This window comes from Chiloscyllium plagiosum, chromosome 1 (genome assembly GCF_004010195.1).
Source record: "Chiloscyllium plagiosum isolate BGI_BamShark_2017 chromosome 1, ASM401019v2, whole genome shotgun sequence".
NCBI classification, from domain to species: Eukaryota; Metazoa; Chordata; class Chondrichthyes; order Orectolobiformes; family Hemiscylliidae; genus Chiloscyllium; species Chiloscyllium plagiosum.
The window spans coordinates 133,956,208-133,972,377 of NC_057710.1; the positions used below are offsets into that span (position 1 = coordinate 133,956,208).

The 16,170-nt window shown below is 38.5% G+C and overlaps 1 protein-coding gene across 4 annotated transcripts in view; it reads left to right on the forward strand.

Annotated features, from left to right (window-relative positions):
- Positions 1-16,170, forward strand: part of LOC122553550 (protein ZGRF1-like) — a 96,703-nt gene that overhangs the window by 20,831 nt on the left and 59,702 nt on the right. Inside the window, exons 9-15 of one of the 4 annotated variants that reach the window (XM_043697519.1) lie at positions 3,030-3,122; positions 5,222-5,413; positions 6,445-6,580; positions 9,132-9,772; positions 9,982-10,120; positions 12,686-12,870; positions 13,921-14,120. In XM_043697519.1, the coding sequence (XP_043553454.1) occupies positions 3,030-3,122; positions 5,222-5,413; positions 6,445-6,580; positions 9,132-9,772; positions 9,982-10,120; positions 12,686-12,870; positions 13,921-14,120 (1,586 nt within the window). The remainder of the gene's footprint in view (positions 1-3,029; positions 3,123-5,221; positions 5,414-6,444; positions 6,581-9,131; positions 9,773-9,981; positions 10,121-12,685; positions 12,871-13,920; positions 14,121-16,170) is intronic. The other 3 variants (XM_043697528.1, XM_043697538.1, XM_043697543.1) reach the window with 3 other exon arrangements.

Genomic DNA, 16,170 nt, shown 5'->3' on the forward strand with positions numbered 1-16,170 from the left:
CATCTTTGGACTGTGGGAGGAAACCGGAGCACCCGGAGGAAACCCACGCAGACACGGGGAGAACGTGCAAACTCCACACAGTCAGTCGCCTGAGGCGGGAATTGAACCCGGGTCTCCGGCGCTGTGAGGCAGCATTGCTAACCACTGTGCCACCGTTCCACCCACGAATGCATGTTGTGTATCAGAGGTAGGGCTCTAATTCCTGGATTGCAGTCTACTGATCTTTGCCAGGTATAGTATGTTGTGCTGTCACACAAGTCAGTATAGTGAAGAATGGGCTTTGGCAGAATGCTGGAAGATGACTTTCATCTATTGTCAATTGTCTGCAGAAGAGAAAGGGGAAAAAATGGTTACACTTTATTTTGAAAAGCAAATAGAAAATACAATGAAAACAAGTTTCTCTATTAGTATGTATACTTTTAAACTTGAAGCTGCAGTCAGTGTTAAAATTATTGACTGGAATTTCCTCAGAACCGAACTTGCTTTTCTGAAAGTATTCTGGTGAGAAGATTCCCAATGAAAAGTCTGGCATTAGGTCACTGAGGAAATTCAGCCTTTTTATAACAGTTCTAAAAACGACATCAGTTGTTGCACAGAAAAGAGAGCCCTCTAGTGGTGGATAACCCAGACTATTTAGGATACACTTGAACTGACAGTGTTAACAGTTTAATAGTTTATGTTTAATAGTTTAGTTAATAGTTTATATCAAAAAGTTTATTTTGAAAGACTTCTATTTGCCAGGAAACTGTCAAATTGCCTGTTAAGTATTTTTTAATTTTTTGACATGTAATTTTGGTTTTGTTTGGCATTTTGGGGCAAAAACGCTTACTCAGAAGTGACAAGTGATATCCGGAATGGACCATTAGCATCTGCACACCTTTTGTAACAGTTGTCCATGCACAGATAATGTACCAATGTGGGACAGATTTAAATTAAAACAATGTGTGACAACTCCTAACTTTAAAAGAACAATCCTACATTTCCACTGTATCTTTTAACTAATTTCCCCAAAGTCCCTTCAAATAATGTCTCAGTAAAATTGTTCATTTGTGTACAGATGTTTCATTCCTGTTTCAATGTAATGTATTTTTCGTGTCTTTGTGACTCTATCTGGCAGGATAGTCCAGGAGTAGTCACTATAAATTCTATTATACAGTTTATATTTTGAAAATGTGATTTGTTCCACAATTGTTTTAATTCTTCGAGCTGTCATTGAGCCTGTTTGGATGAATTGAGTAAGAGGGTGCTGTTAAAGGTGCAACAAAAAATTGGCGCAATTTTAAAATCAGCACTCAGGTTTCACAGTTACTTTATCAATATATTTCTTCATGATCAAACTTTTAAAGAAATAGATAACTTCAAATTATTTGAACAGCAATTAATACACTATTCTCGCTCTTAATCTTTGTCATGGTTTTGATAAAACATTTAAAAGTAGTAGATCTCATTTATCCTCAGTAACAGTAGGTTGAGAGATGATTTCCTGAAGAAGGGCTTATGCCCAAAATGTCGATTCTCCTGCTCCTTGGATGCTGCCTGACCTGCTGCGCTTTTCCAGCAACACATTTTCAGCTCTGATCTTTTTTTAGATTAGATTAGATTAGATTAGATTACAGTGTGGAAACAGGCCCTTCGGCCCAACAAGTCCACACCGACCCGCCGAAGCGAAACCCAACCATACCCCTACATTTACCCCTTACCTAACACTATGGGCAATTTAGTATGGCCAATTCACCTGACCCTGCACATCTTTGGACTGTGGGAGGAAACCGGAGCACCCGGAGGAAACCCACGCAGACACTGGGAGAACGTGCAAACTCCACACAGTCAGTTGCCTGAGACGGGAATTGAACCCGGATCTCTGGCGCTGTGAGGCAGCAGTGCTAACCACTGTGCCACCGTGCCGCCCGTGATCTCCAGCATCTGCAGTCCTCACTTTCTCCTGAGAGATGATTTAACCTTACTGCTGTCGCACACTTGAATGTGGTGGATCATAGAATCCATGCAGTGTAGAACCAGTCCATCTGGCCCATCGAGTCCACACCCACCCTCTGAAGAGTATCCCCAACCAGATCACCCTCCCATCCCTGTAACCTTGCATTGCTTGTGGCTAATCCATCAAGCCACATCCCTGGATACTGCAGGGCAATTCAGCATGGTCAATCCATCTAACTTGCACATCTTTGGACGATGAAAAGAAACGAGAGACATGGGGAGAATATGCAACCTCCATACAGACAGTCGCATGGGGATCAAACCCACATCTCTAGCGCTGTGAGGCAGCAGTGCTAACCACGGAGCCATCGTGAAGCACAAGAGTTTGGTGACCTGTTGAAGTAAAACCTACAATAAGGATTGTAGTTGCAGGGCTCTGGATCTGCAACATGTTCGACAAGTTCAATAGAGATTGCGGAGAAGGGGAGCACTGTTTAAAGGGAGGGAGAAGGGTGCTCTGCTAGAAAACCCCTACCCGCCATGGTCTTTTAAGGAGTACTTTCTTTATCAGAAGCAATGCCTGAATTACCTGATATTTACAAAGAACATGTCAAATGTTCAGACTGTTTCCATGCTGTATAGCTTTATAACTTGAATTATCTGCAATTCTGTCTATGGCAATCATTGACACCATTTCAGCCACAAACATTAATTTTATCAGAAAAACTTTACATGTTCTCAGAGAATACAGTTAAATATACTTCACAAATCTGCATTCACTTAGCAATTCACAAGTTATCTTTTAATAACTGGGTCTGAAAACACGAATGACTCGTGGAAAACAAAGTGTACTCTTCTTTTAGTCTGGCTATTTTACTAGTAAACACACAAAAAGCTTAAAGTTCATTCAAATGCTCTGTTTGAACAGCAGTTTAAGGTTATGTAATAAGGTATCTGTTTCTTGTTTGGAATTTGCCAATCAGAAATGAAATTAACCATATGTGGCTGGTGACTAATATATTGGACAACACAATGCCAACCAAGCTATGAAACAAATTAGTTGCATGAAATATTCTTTATTTCCTTAAACTTAGGCTGCAGCATGTGTTGAAACATTCAAAGAACAGACAGATAATAACAGCCTTAAAAAAATGACAGCATCTGACAGACCGCTTCGAGCACTACAGGTAATAATATTACCTATTTATTTCTTACACAATGCTTGTAAATTTTAATTCCTATTCATAGTTACTTTAGTCAGGAAAATAATTTTCAGTCATTGATAAATATTTTTACCGCAGTTTACCAGAAGTTACTTGACTGAGGCTGAAGCTTAGATGCTCTCTTCAGAATGTGCACGTAGGAAATTAAAAACAGAGAAAAAGAAACGTATTGGGCCTGATGTTAACTCTGTTTGGGTGAATGGTTTTGAGTATGTTAAAATCGACTCTGTTGACCATCAGGCTTCAAATGGAAATTTTCCAGCGTAGACCGAAACATTAACAGTCACAAGAGTGTAGTTAAAAGTTCTTTTGTTTAAGTCTACCAAGATAATACACTGATTTATCGAAGCAAAACCAGGTATTTTATATTAATAACTGAAAACAAATTGTTCTGATTGGATTATGTGAATCCAATCACATCTATTAATCTGTATGTTCAGTTATCATTTGAGAAATAAGGCAGCATGATAATTTGCATTAGTCTTTTCTCATCAAGTCCATCTTCAATATGATTGAGGAAGTGTCTGTGAGGGCTTGGGAAAAGGACTCAAATAATCCAGTTTAGATCATTGGTGGTGGTATTGTTACACCTGTGCGTCAAATTTTGTCTGATACCATTCCTCTGAAGTATTTTTGCAACGTTTCACTAAATTAAAGGTGTCAGATAAATTGTGGTGCAAGTTGTGGCACTATGTAAGTTAAACATTGATGATATGATTGCACTTCTGAATGGAAGACAGTCAGACCCCTTGCAAGAGTGACCAGCACAGCTGCAGATGAGAATAACTAAGGTAAGGTGAGAATTTATTTCAAGTAAAAAGAAAATACCTTAAATTAAAATCCTATATAAGATACAATAGAAAAAAGTCTTATTTTCCACCTAATTCATCTATTCCTCTTCTTCAGAAGTGGCCTACTGTTAGTTGTAATTTATGTCATAGCAAAACCAGCAGCCATTTTTTGATGTTGGTCCATTTTCTGCCTTCCTCCTCTCCTAACTTTCAATGTTAATGTGAAAAGGTTTATATTGGATTGGACAGATATGCATCTCTCTCAAATTGATTTTATGTTGGTAAATTAGCATGACTATTATTTTTGGTAAGATTGTTTTAATTTTGAGAGTTCCTTTACTCCAACAGGTTTTTCACACAAAAATAAATTACAATGGACAAGGTGTAGTGTTAGTCACAGTTGGTATTTATGTAATTACTTTAGTTAAATAGCACAAAGTACTTTGCAGCAGTGCAATCAAACAAAATTTGACACTGAGCAACTAAGGAAATATTAAGATAGATGGCCATAAGTTTGGTTAAAAAGGTAGATTTTAAGGGGTGTCTTCAAGGAGGAGAGGTAGAGAGGCAGGAGACTTTAGGAAGGTAATTTCACATCTTGGCACCGTTATAAACAGTGAAGCGATTAAAATTGCACATGCATGAGAAGCCAGAATTGAAGGAAAACAGAAATCTTGAGAGGCTGAAGGAGAAAACAGAAATGTGCCCACTGAAACAAAAAACAAGTCAAAAGTAAAGTCATCATAACAGCAGGGTGGAGAAATTTGAACAGAAGGACACAGTTTGTTTAAAATTGAGCAATTGGGAACTCGGAGCCCAGTTAATTAACATGGCATTGATAGGTGACTAGCAGGTTATTCCAAGGTAGAGAACTCAATTTGTTCTTATTTAATGTTCAAGTTCCCATTTTTCACAAGGGAATCAGTATACCTTGGCTGATTGTAATTTTTCACTCTATTGTTCTTTTCTGCTTCAGGGACCCTGAGCTCAATTATGTAACCAACCAGGTGCCCCAAGTGTGATCAACAACGAAGTAAAGTCTTTGAATCAAGTTTCAGTTCTGCTGATTTTCATGCCAGATAATTACATAGTCACTAACTTGGTATCAACAAAGTTTGTCATGATTTTCATGTGTTTTTAAAATTTAGAACATACTGCAGTTTATTTTGTGTTTTGATAAAGTTTAATGGATTTAGAGAAAATACTCTTGAAATCAGATAATTATTGTGGTATCTCATAACCTTCTGAAAAGAGTTTGATGCATTTCTGCAGGCAGCTGAGTTTAGAGGGTACCAGGTGAAGGGCTCTGCATCAAGTGACACAGTAGTCAGGATCTGTCAGGAAGAGTTAGAATTTGAAGAGCACTTTGATCCTTTTCATCAAGTTCCAGGGAGCCTCACTGCAGATACCAGTTTTGTATCACCACCTTTAACAAGGAATTCAGTGCTGGCTAGCTGGTTCCAGGTAAAGTTAACATTAGAATGAATGAATTTTCAAATATAGTGTCTTTTAATAAAACACACATCATTGCATAGATTAATACAGTGCACAGCTTTGGTAAGGTGTCATATTCAGCAATCATTGCATCAAGTTTCCACAATAGGAAAACAAGTTTCAGTTTTGCTGTGGAGGGCATGGATGTTTGAGATGATGATGATCAAGGTTACTTTTCCTTTGCCTAATATTTCTCTCTTATTAAATATTTAAATGGATGAGAATACCTGCATTCTTGTTAAATTCTTCCTCTTCTTGACTTCAATGCTTTGATGAATTGCTGTTCTTTTTCCTCTCCCTAGTGCCATTGAAGCGCATTTTAGTGTCAAACATTGCTGGCCAGTTGCGTTCATCTGGTTCACGTTCTGACTTTAAAGTGACACAGTTGAACTTACGCAATGTTAAATTAATTTGAAATAAACAAAATCATTGTCTCATATGTTAGAGACTGGCGCTATTAATCATACTGAGGCTGAAACCCCCAGTTCACCCAAAGGAGGAGAATTCCTGAATTTCATTAAAAGAAATGTATTATACCTGTTGTTTAGCATTACCTTACAATGGGTAAGTAGTTAACATCACACAGGGAAGATGTTGATGGGTCATTTTTGATGGATTATATCTGAAATTGAGATGCAGCTCTTCAGCTGAATAAATCTTTTCTGATGAATATGAACTATATCAGACAAGCGATAATATCTGATGGTCCTGTACCATTTACTTTGACTGAATAAATTGCTTGTTTTATAATTTTTACTTAAGTAAAAATAATCAATATATATGCTTTCAAATACATAACTTCAATTAATATAAACTGCACATATATCTGAACCTGAATTCAAAAACCTTTTTTTTTTCATGGCGCTCTTGCTGTTTGCTGTTACCAAACACTTTTCTAAAGTGAATTCAGTTCAATATTGATTAGTGGCTATAATTGAAAATAGATTACAACAACGGTATTCAAATTCAGTTCAAACCTTCTGAATTTTGTTTCTGACAAGGTAAACTCTCCAATGCAACAGGTGCCTTCGGATGATACAGTTGTGCATGATGGCCTGAGATGTTCCAGAGATAATCTGCATAGTAACCTGAGTGAACCTAAGTTTTCAATGCCAACCCACCGACCAAGTACCAGTGGTAAGTTATTGTTGTCAAAAGAAAGTAAATTTCCAGAATTGGGAATATAAATCTGAAGTGGAATAATTCTTAAAAATGTGTCTAATCGATAATCAAGCACAGGAATATTATGGCATATTATCGCATCAGCAAATGAAAACATGTCATCTGTACTAATATCCAATTGCCTCCAGCATTTATTTGCATTAATTGCATTATATAATTAAATACTATTATTGTCATTTAACTCATTCTTTGGGATTGAATGCAGTTTAATTGGATGAATGGATGGGTGCAAGATATCGGTCCCGCTGCCTTCCTGCTTCCCTCTGATCAAATCCAGAGTGGGAAGGCTGCTGGTGGCATTCCTGCCCTAAGAGTTTAGCCAACAGCAGGAATTCATTCGCCATTCGGAGAAGTCACACAGCAAATCCTGTTGTAATCATTGCAGGCCTTGTGTTTGTGGCAAGGCTGGAATCTATGGTTGGTGTTCAAACAAAAATCAGTTGAAATAAAAAATTTCTAGAGAATGGCACAGTTTGAAAAGAAGGTGCATGAGATTTGGAAGTGAATTCTGGGAAATTGGTAGAGCGGCAGGTGACAGGAAGTAGGAATAATGGTAAGGGTAGTAAATTGGCAAACTGTCACCAATGTTGTCCCACAAGGATCTGTGATGGGGCCTCAATTATTCACATTATTTATTAATGACTTGGATATTGGCACAGAAAGTCACCTGTCCAAAATTGCTGATGACACAAAGTTAGGCAGCATTGTAGACAATGTAGATTATAGCATTAAATTACAAAGTGGTATTGATAAGACTAAGTGAATAGGAAATACTGTGGCAGCTGGATTTCAGTGTTAGCAAGTGTGAGGTTATCTGTTTTAGATCAAGAAAACTTAGATCATGGTACTTCCTAACTGGTATGAAGTTAAATACAGTAGATGTCCAGAAGAGACTTAGGGGTTTGGGTGCATTGATATTTAAATGCCACAAACAGATGGAGAAGATTATCAAGAAAGCTAATGGAGTTCTGGCCTTTGTATCTAGAGGACTGGAAAATAAGGATGCAGAAGTTATGCTGCAGTTAGATGCCACTTGGAATACTGTGAGCAGATCTGAGCACACCCCTTAGGACGGATACATTAGCCTTGGAGGGAGTACAGTATAGGTTTATAAGAATGATACCTTGACCTTAGGAGTATGGTAATGAGGAGAAATTATACAAATTATTAGGTCTGTTTACTCCAGAATTTAGAAGTTCAAAGGATGACCTGATCGGAGTCTTCAAAATATTAGCAGGAAAAGACAGGGTAGTTCAAGATAAACTATTTCTGGTTAGGGTTCTAGAACTAAGGAGTGTTGTCTGAGAATTAGGGCCGGACCATTCAAGAGATGTTAGGAAGCACTTCTAGCTGTGGTAGCTGTTTGGAATTCTCTTCCACAAACATCAGTGGATGCTAGATCAGTTGTTAATTTTAAGCTATTTTGTTAAGCAAAACTATTAAGGAATGTGGAGAAAGTGAGGTCTGCAGATGCTGGAGATCAGAGATGGAAATGTGTTGCTGGAAAAGCGCAGCAGGTCAGGCAGCATCTAGGGAACAGGAGAATCGACGTTTCGGGCATTAGCCCTTCTTCAGGGATTCCTGAAGAAGGGCTAATGCCTGAAACGTCGATTCTCCTGTTCCCTAGATGCTGCCTGACCTGCTGCGCTTTTCCAGCAACACATTTCCATCTATTAAGGAATGTGGGCCAAAGGCAGATATATGGAGTTAGGACACAGATCAGTCATGATCTCATTCGATGATGGAACTGACCTCATGGGCTACTCCTGTTCCTGCTTTCCTATGATTTTAGGAAGAAATATTTTCACACAGGGTGATGGTGCCCAGATACGCTATCTAAAAGAGTTCTAGAGGCAGGAACCAACCTCAAGATATTTATCAAGCATTTAAATAAGCACTTGAAACATCATAACATTCAAGTTTACACACTAAGTGCTGGAACATGAGATTAGAATAGACTGATGCATGGTGACTGGTGGGGCATGATGGGCTAAAGAGGCTGTTTCTGAGATTTGAAATCTCTATGACTGTAACCCAGCTGGTCTGGCACCATCTGTGGAGAGATGAACAGTTAATGTTTTGGGTATCTGTTCAAAATGTTCTCGCTTCACACATGCTGCCAGACCTTCTGAGTATTTCCAGGGAACAGGGATGCATCTTAGTAATAAAGTAAATTCAGAGAGCATAGATATGGGAAATAATTTAGAGTGAGCTGGGCGTTTATAGCCAGACTGAGGAGATCTTAAGAAAGCATCTGGCTTGGCAGGATCAGGGGTAAGGAAAGCAGAAAAGGTAGTTGAGGGTATAATGACTATCCTAGTGTCAAACATACTGATGAGTTCCTCGCATTTACTGTTAAAGATGAGGGTGAAAGGAGTAGAGGAGAGAGGTTGATAATAGAGGTAAATATTCAGATGATGTCACCCTCTCGTATTTGGTTAGTGATGTTCACAATCTGTGTTATTTACTGCACGCAACCATATCCTCATTTCCTTGTTTTTCATAGGAAGTGAAAGGCCAGATATTTTTGTGAATGATGGAGGATCAAGAATCCAATCAGCTTTCAGACTAAGAACTTCACTTGTTACCATTCCAACAACCGAGAAAAGCAATGACCAATCTCTTGCTTCAGGTTCTTTTGAAAGTCTTTCAGGTATAATTGAACCAGATCAGCATAACCAATGCTCAACTATTTACTCGAAGAACAGTGGACAAGGTGATTTACAGAACTACTCAGAAAATACAGTCAGCTCTGAGTCCATGAGTTGGAACTGTGAAACTTGTGTTGATAATGTTGTTGCCAGCCCAATCAATATTCAAGGAACTTTACAGACGAAGACTAGCAAATGGCAAAAGTATCAAATCACAGTATCTCCAAACAGTAGCAGTTGTGGTACACAAGATTTTACCTCGGATGCAGAAGGAATGTTTGACACGGCAGCATTTGAGGAAGAGGATGGAAGAATAGTTGGAATTCAGGACAATGTAAATGATTCCTTTTCTGTCGAGCTGATCAAAGACAAATTGATCAAACAACATGAAAATACCTTACGAGTAAATAAAGCATGCTCTTTACCAATCATCGATTCTACCCATAACCAACACAATGTACTGAGCAACACAAATCATAATAGGAAATTCTCTGAGGCAAGTCTCTAGCTTCAATTTGTCTCGGTATCTTAATTTTTACATTGCATTCAAGAAGTTTTATTTGTATTTTCTGTCTTAAGTATCCAATGATAAAGTTGTATGTAAAGTTATAAGATCAGCACAATAAAAAGGACATTTAAGCTTGTCAGCAATAAAACAGACACTGATTTGATTCTGAGTGTTAAGGTCTCTATTCTTTGTTGCAGGTTATCTCACTTTCAGAGTTGAGCTTTCCCAGAGCAGATATTTCACAAAGAACAAAGATTCTTAAGAGACAAATAACAATTCCAGCTTCCTTCCTCAATCCTGCCCATTACCGACAGGTCTTCACAGCAGCTATAACAGGTATTAGTAATACTTTTTTTGAACACTAAAGGAATTTAGTGACATGGGAATATTGTGGGAAATTGGAATTAAGATTGGTGGTCAGCCACCATTATATTGAATATTGGAATAGGGTCCAGGGTTCTACTGCTGCTACTGTATCTTATATTCTCATTCGAAAAGTTGGCTTTGAAGTTGGCTCAAAAGCTATTCAAATCTGCTAGTTAGTTACACTATAGACAAGTACTATCCTTTTTTTTGTTTACAAGTGATTGTCAAGTCTATTATTGGTAATCCCTGATAATATTCAGTATACCTTAATTTAAGTGATTTCTGATTATGGGAATCTTGATCAATGCTGAGTTAGCTGCTGTTGGGTGGAATGGAAGTCAGCTGTGCATATCACTTCAGAAATCCAGAGCTAGAAGGTAAAACCAGAACAGCCAGCACTTTCAGGGCTGATTGCTATCCAATAACTTTTGCTAGGATTTGGTGCAAAACAGGATTAGGCTTGCTTGCAATAACCTCTGTGGGCTGGATTTAGATGACCTAAGGTGCGATTCTTTCCCTGCGATTGGAGACCTGGTGGGATCTCCTGTCAGTTCCATGGGGGTATAACATGTGCTCCTGCAGGTCTTTCACCGGATTCTTTACCCTGCGACAGAAGTTCCTCGTGCTGAAAGTTGCTGGACAGTTAGAGCTGAGCAGCTGTTCACTGCCGTTAGCCATCATTGGGAGTGGTGACAGCTGCTAGCAATCCAGGATTGCTGAGGGGCCCCAGGCCAAAGCTGAGTGTGGGGGCAGGTTGGGGAGTGTGCAGAGGCGTCAGAAGGGATGCATTGAAGGCATGAGCAATAGGGTTGCTTTGAACTGTCCCCCTTTTCCCAATGTTGAGTTGCGCAGTCAGTTGAGTTATATCTCCAACCCCATGAGACTCCAACATCAAATGGTCTGTCAGCACTTACTGTCCAGCCACAGATGTGAAGTTGCTTAAATAGCTGAGTTACTAGAAAGCCACACCCTGGCAACAGCCCTGTATTTAACTAACGTTACTGGATTCCATAAAGGATGGATAAGGGGATAAAATGAAAATAAAAGGAGATGGCAATGGTCTAGTGGTATATCTCTGGACTAATAATTCAGAGACATAAGTAATGTTCAAATTGCACCATGGTGGAAAGGGGAATTTTAATTCAGTTAAAAAATCCGAAATTCAAAGTTAAAACTCCGCTGGCTTGTTAATGTGCTTTAGGGAAGTGAATCTAACATTACTTGGTTTGGCTAAATGTGAGTCCTTGAGGAGAAAGTGAGGTCTGCAGATGCTGGAGATCAGAGCTGGAAATGTGTTGCTGGAAAAGCGCAGCAGGTCAGGCAGCATCCAGGGAACAGGAGAATCGACGTTTCGGGCATAAGCCCTTCTTCCTAAATGTGAGTCCTGACCCACAGCAGCATTGCTGACTTTTAACTACCCTCTGAAATGGCTTAGCAAGCCACTCAGTTTTATCAAAAACACTAAAATGTCTCCAAGAAATTAAACCAAATGGACCACTCAGCATTAGCAAAAATGCACTAGAAAGGATGACAACAAGATCACCCCCGTCGACTCCAAAACGTCCTCTTTGCTGACATCTGAGGGCTATGTCAAAATTGGGAGTGCTGTCTCACAGACTCATCAATCAACGGACTGACTTAGTTAAACGCGCACAACTGAACCTTATAGACAATGGTTTGGTTATCTGATGCCTAGATAGTCTCTTCTACAGCATAGATTGAATTGCTTGTTGAGACTCTACAGAATCCTTTGAGTAGTAGACCCTGGGAAATTTAAGATTCAAATGGCAATCCCCCTGCACTAGGAACCCTCCAAAAGCATCCATTTAAATCTGACAATTCAAAGGGTTACTCTGCAGTTAAGTTAATTGTTATCTAGTAGAAGTTTGACAATTAAAAATCTATTCTGACTCCTGGGTAACTATTAAACTGATCACTGAACTTCACACACACAATTCCAACTCCATCTCTTCCAGATATTTTAAACCCTCCAGATACTGATTCAACATATCCCTTCCCATTGGGTCCCTGGGGTTCATCCTACATCTAATTTTCTGGGGTTCATCCTACATCTAATTTTCTTAACGGTTGGATGGGCCTCTTCTAAATGGAAGTCAGTGTTGCAATTGGTGTGCTCAGTTGGCTGGATAGTTGATTTGCAATGCAGACTGATTTCAATGGTATAGATTCAATTCCCATACCGGCTGAGGTTACTATGAGGGATTATCCTTCTCAACCTCTCTTGTAAACCTCAGGTTGAACTAGCACCAGTCATCCATCTCTCTCTCTCTCTCTCTCTCTGACTCACTCACTCACTCACTCACTCACTCACTCACTCACTCACTCACACACACACACACACAATCCATCTGAAGAATTTTGACTTGGAATAATAAAGATACGAAATATGGTAGCCTTCTATTGTGTATGATATATGACTTGTGCTTCTTCTGCTACTTCCAATAACTACATATTTAACACAGTAACTCTTCAGTGTGAAATCAGTACAATGTACTCCGCCTGTCATTCTTTCAGAACACCTCAACATTTGGCTCTTTGAACTATCTCAGAAACTTCACAAAGCATTGTCAAAAGTTGACATATCCAACTATTCTTCAGAAAAAGCAGGAACTGCTGGAAAAGAGCAAAATTTTGTCCCACTTTGCCAACATCAGCAACCTGCAAAGCTGGTCATGGTTAAAAAGGAAGGTCCAAATAAGGTAATATTTTTAACACATAGTTTTTTTTTGCTATAAATGTGTTTGTTACAATTTAAACTTCAAACTCCTGCTTGACAAGGGAGACATTAACCAGAGTTTTCACGCTTGATCTTGACCTAGATAGATAGGTTAAGTGTGGATATTAGTTGAAGGTCTGAGAGATTATGTGAGTTGTACATATATGTGGCTGCAAAGCAGCCTTTAAAGCTATTTTCTGATATTCTGTTGTTACTTTTAGAAGAACTTCACGTCTGGTGTGTCATACAGCAGTGAACAAATGTAATTTCACCTGTATTGTGTCTCAACCCAGCTCCATTTTTATCCATGTAATTCCTTGTACCTCCCTTTTCCAGACTTCAAATTAGATGCAAAAGTTCATTGTGGAGGTCACAAATGAATAATGTACGCACAGGTGAGGTACCAGAGGTCTGCCAATGCAATGTAATTCTCTGGTATGTCACCTGAGTCACCATTCTTCATGTCTCAACGCAGACTTATTTGAATGTGGGAAGCATTATAGTTGGGCTAAATAAAATGATCTTATAGCTAAAATCATTCATAGCAATGAGACCTATGAATTCTAATTGAGCTGCTTCTTCAACTCTTGTCCATAGTCTGAATGCTGAGTCCAGTTCCAATAAGTCTATTTGAGTTGAGATCAACTCACTCAGCACAAAGTATTTGAACTTTAGATGTTCCTGATCTTTATAACTCCATGTTGCACTCACTTACTGAAATATTGGCAGGGTGTTGTTATCATTTAAATATGCTATTTTAAACATTTTATTTTTCTTTTAAAACAGTGGACAGATTACTCAAAATGATTAAAGTTGATGCAATAAGCACTAAGAATCGTGTATTTATGTAATTTATTTCAAAAAACTTTTGTAAAAGACTTACATAGGATCTCTGGCAATCATTAACCATTTTAATATTGCAAACAGAAATATGTGGCATTTTCTGTAACTCAGGCTACTGCTTAGATATTTCCTTTTTTTCTATTTGAAAGAATGGTATGCTATAATTTAAATTGCATTTTTATTCTTGTAGGGGCGTTTATTCTATACTTGTGATGCCTCAAAAGCGAACCAGTGTAAGTTTTTCAAGTGGTTAGATGACATACGACTCATTAATTTGGAGCAAAACGTGGACCCCCCATCTAAGTTAAAACTGTCTGATGCTAAGAGTTTAGGTGCCTTCATCAGAAGTCAGCACATATCTCTGTACAGTGAATGTGTGCTTCATATAAGGTATGCTTTATTTTTGTTTATGTTTGCTGTTAGTGAAACAACTTTTGATGATTTTTCTTTTTGTTGCATTGAATTCAATTTATATTTATTTTTCAGAAACATGGATGAAATGTAATCACTTTTGAAATGCAAAGTATTATTTTACAGGAAAATTGAATGCTGTGCATAAATGACTTTTTTGTACTGGTCATCTGTTCTGGAAAATAGTTTAGCAAACCACTTTGAATACTCTTTAAACATTCATTCATTGTATATGAGATTCTCTGGCTAGGCCAGCATTTATTGCCTGTCCCTAACTGCCCAGCGAAAACGCTGTTGCTTGGGTCTGGTGCCACATGTATGCCAGTTCTGTGCCTACAGTGATTTTATGACAACTATCAGGAGTTTAATTTCAGAATTTTATTGAATTCAAATTTTACGATCTGCCATAGCAAGAGCGTTAGCCTGGGGTTCTGGATTACTAGTCGAGTGAGATTATCACTACACAATCGCCTTCCCAACATACATAGATGTCACTCTTTGCTCGTATTGTGTATTATGATAATGTTACTGAAAAAGGTAGAACCATTCAAAATTCATCAGAGTTAAGGGTTGTATATGACTGGACAAAGTATCCAACATAATTAGAGCTGGAAGTTTTAATAACAATGAAGGAAATGATGTACTAACTAGAATGGCTTCACTTGGAGGTCGCCACTGATGATGTTACCTAGCCAGGTAATGAAACGTTGGATATCAAACCTACATCTCAGCGAGCAAACCTACACCCTAAGCCTCAACCTGAGCTACAAACCTTCACAAACTTTCACAAATCTTGCAATGGAGATGTGATTTGTGATTGGGCATAATTGTGAACTTTATTCTTGGCTATCACGTGTCTACAAAGGGGAAGGGTGGTGGAGTGGCAAAGTTAGTAAAGAATTCTGTCTCAGCAGAATGTTTTGTGCAGAAAATCCTACAATTGAAGGAGAGAAATAAAACATTTCTGATTTTAAGTTGCAGAATATTGAATATTGTAGTAAAGCTTGGTTGTGGGGAATGAGATGCAATAGTTTTGGGGGCTGAATTTGCAAACAATTCAGAGAAATAGGAAAGAATAACAAGTAATAGTAGATAATTTAAATTATCCTGAATTAAATGGGCATAAAGATAATGCATGTAGTCAAATGTGAGATGGCAGTTTCTACATCATATTTAAGACATGTTCCAAACAGTATGCTTTTAGTTAAACAGAAAAATTGCTAGGTATTGATGGAAGTAGATGAAATAGGACAAGTGTGTGATGTAGGAGGAGGAGAAGAGTTGAGAAATAACCACTTTAACATGATCACGCTCAATATGGAAGTAGAAAAGGATAATGAAGAGTCAAGCATAAGGAGGTAGGTCTAAATAACAAAGGTCCTGTGCTGTCCTGTTCTATGTTCTAAATCGGTGAGATGAACCACAATTTAGTTCTGATCACTAATTTAATGGCCCCCTTTCCTCTCATTCTCACTCGAGCTGCCATGTCAGCCTCTCAAAAACAGTACAGAGGGCGTCTGCAATCTGTCAATTGCTGTCACTTTCAGCAGCAGATTCTTCTGGTATGTGCAGCCGTGCTCCCAATTGCATGCATTTTCATCTGCCTTTATGCCAATTCAGACCTCTCGAACTCACTCTCATGACTTTTCCTGTGTAAGTAGTGAAGAATGGAGTGGGCAACAAGAAATTGCAATCGATTGACTCGAACAAGTTCAGTCATTATTTTTCACAAAAGCATGGTTGAGCTTCGATTTCAGCATGTGCTCACCTTCTGCATTGTCAGACGTTGTTGGAATAGCATTGTGTTGCAGATCCAATGTTATCATGACAAATATTTGTGTAAGCACAGTGACAGGAGGAGTTGGCCTGTCTGATTTGTGACTGTAAAATCCAGCTATAGGATCCTGATTGTAATCTTCAGCTGTAAATGGACAGGTAAATCACCACGTACCTTCTACCTATTTGTAACAGAGAGAGAGGGACTATATACCATTGTTAGAGGACAGTTCCAGGATTTGTTTCTGGAAAA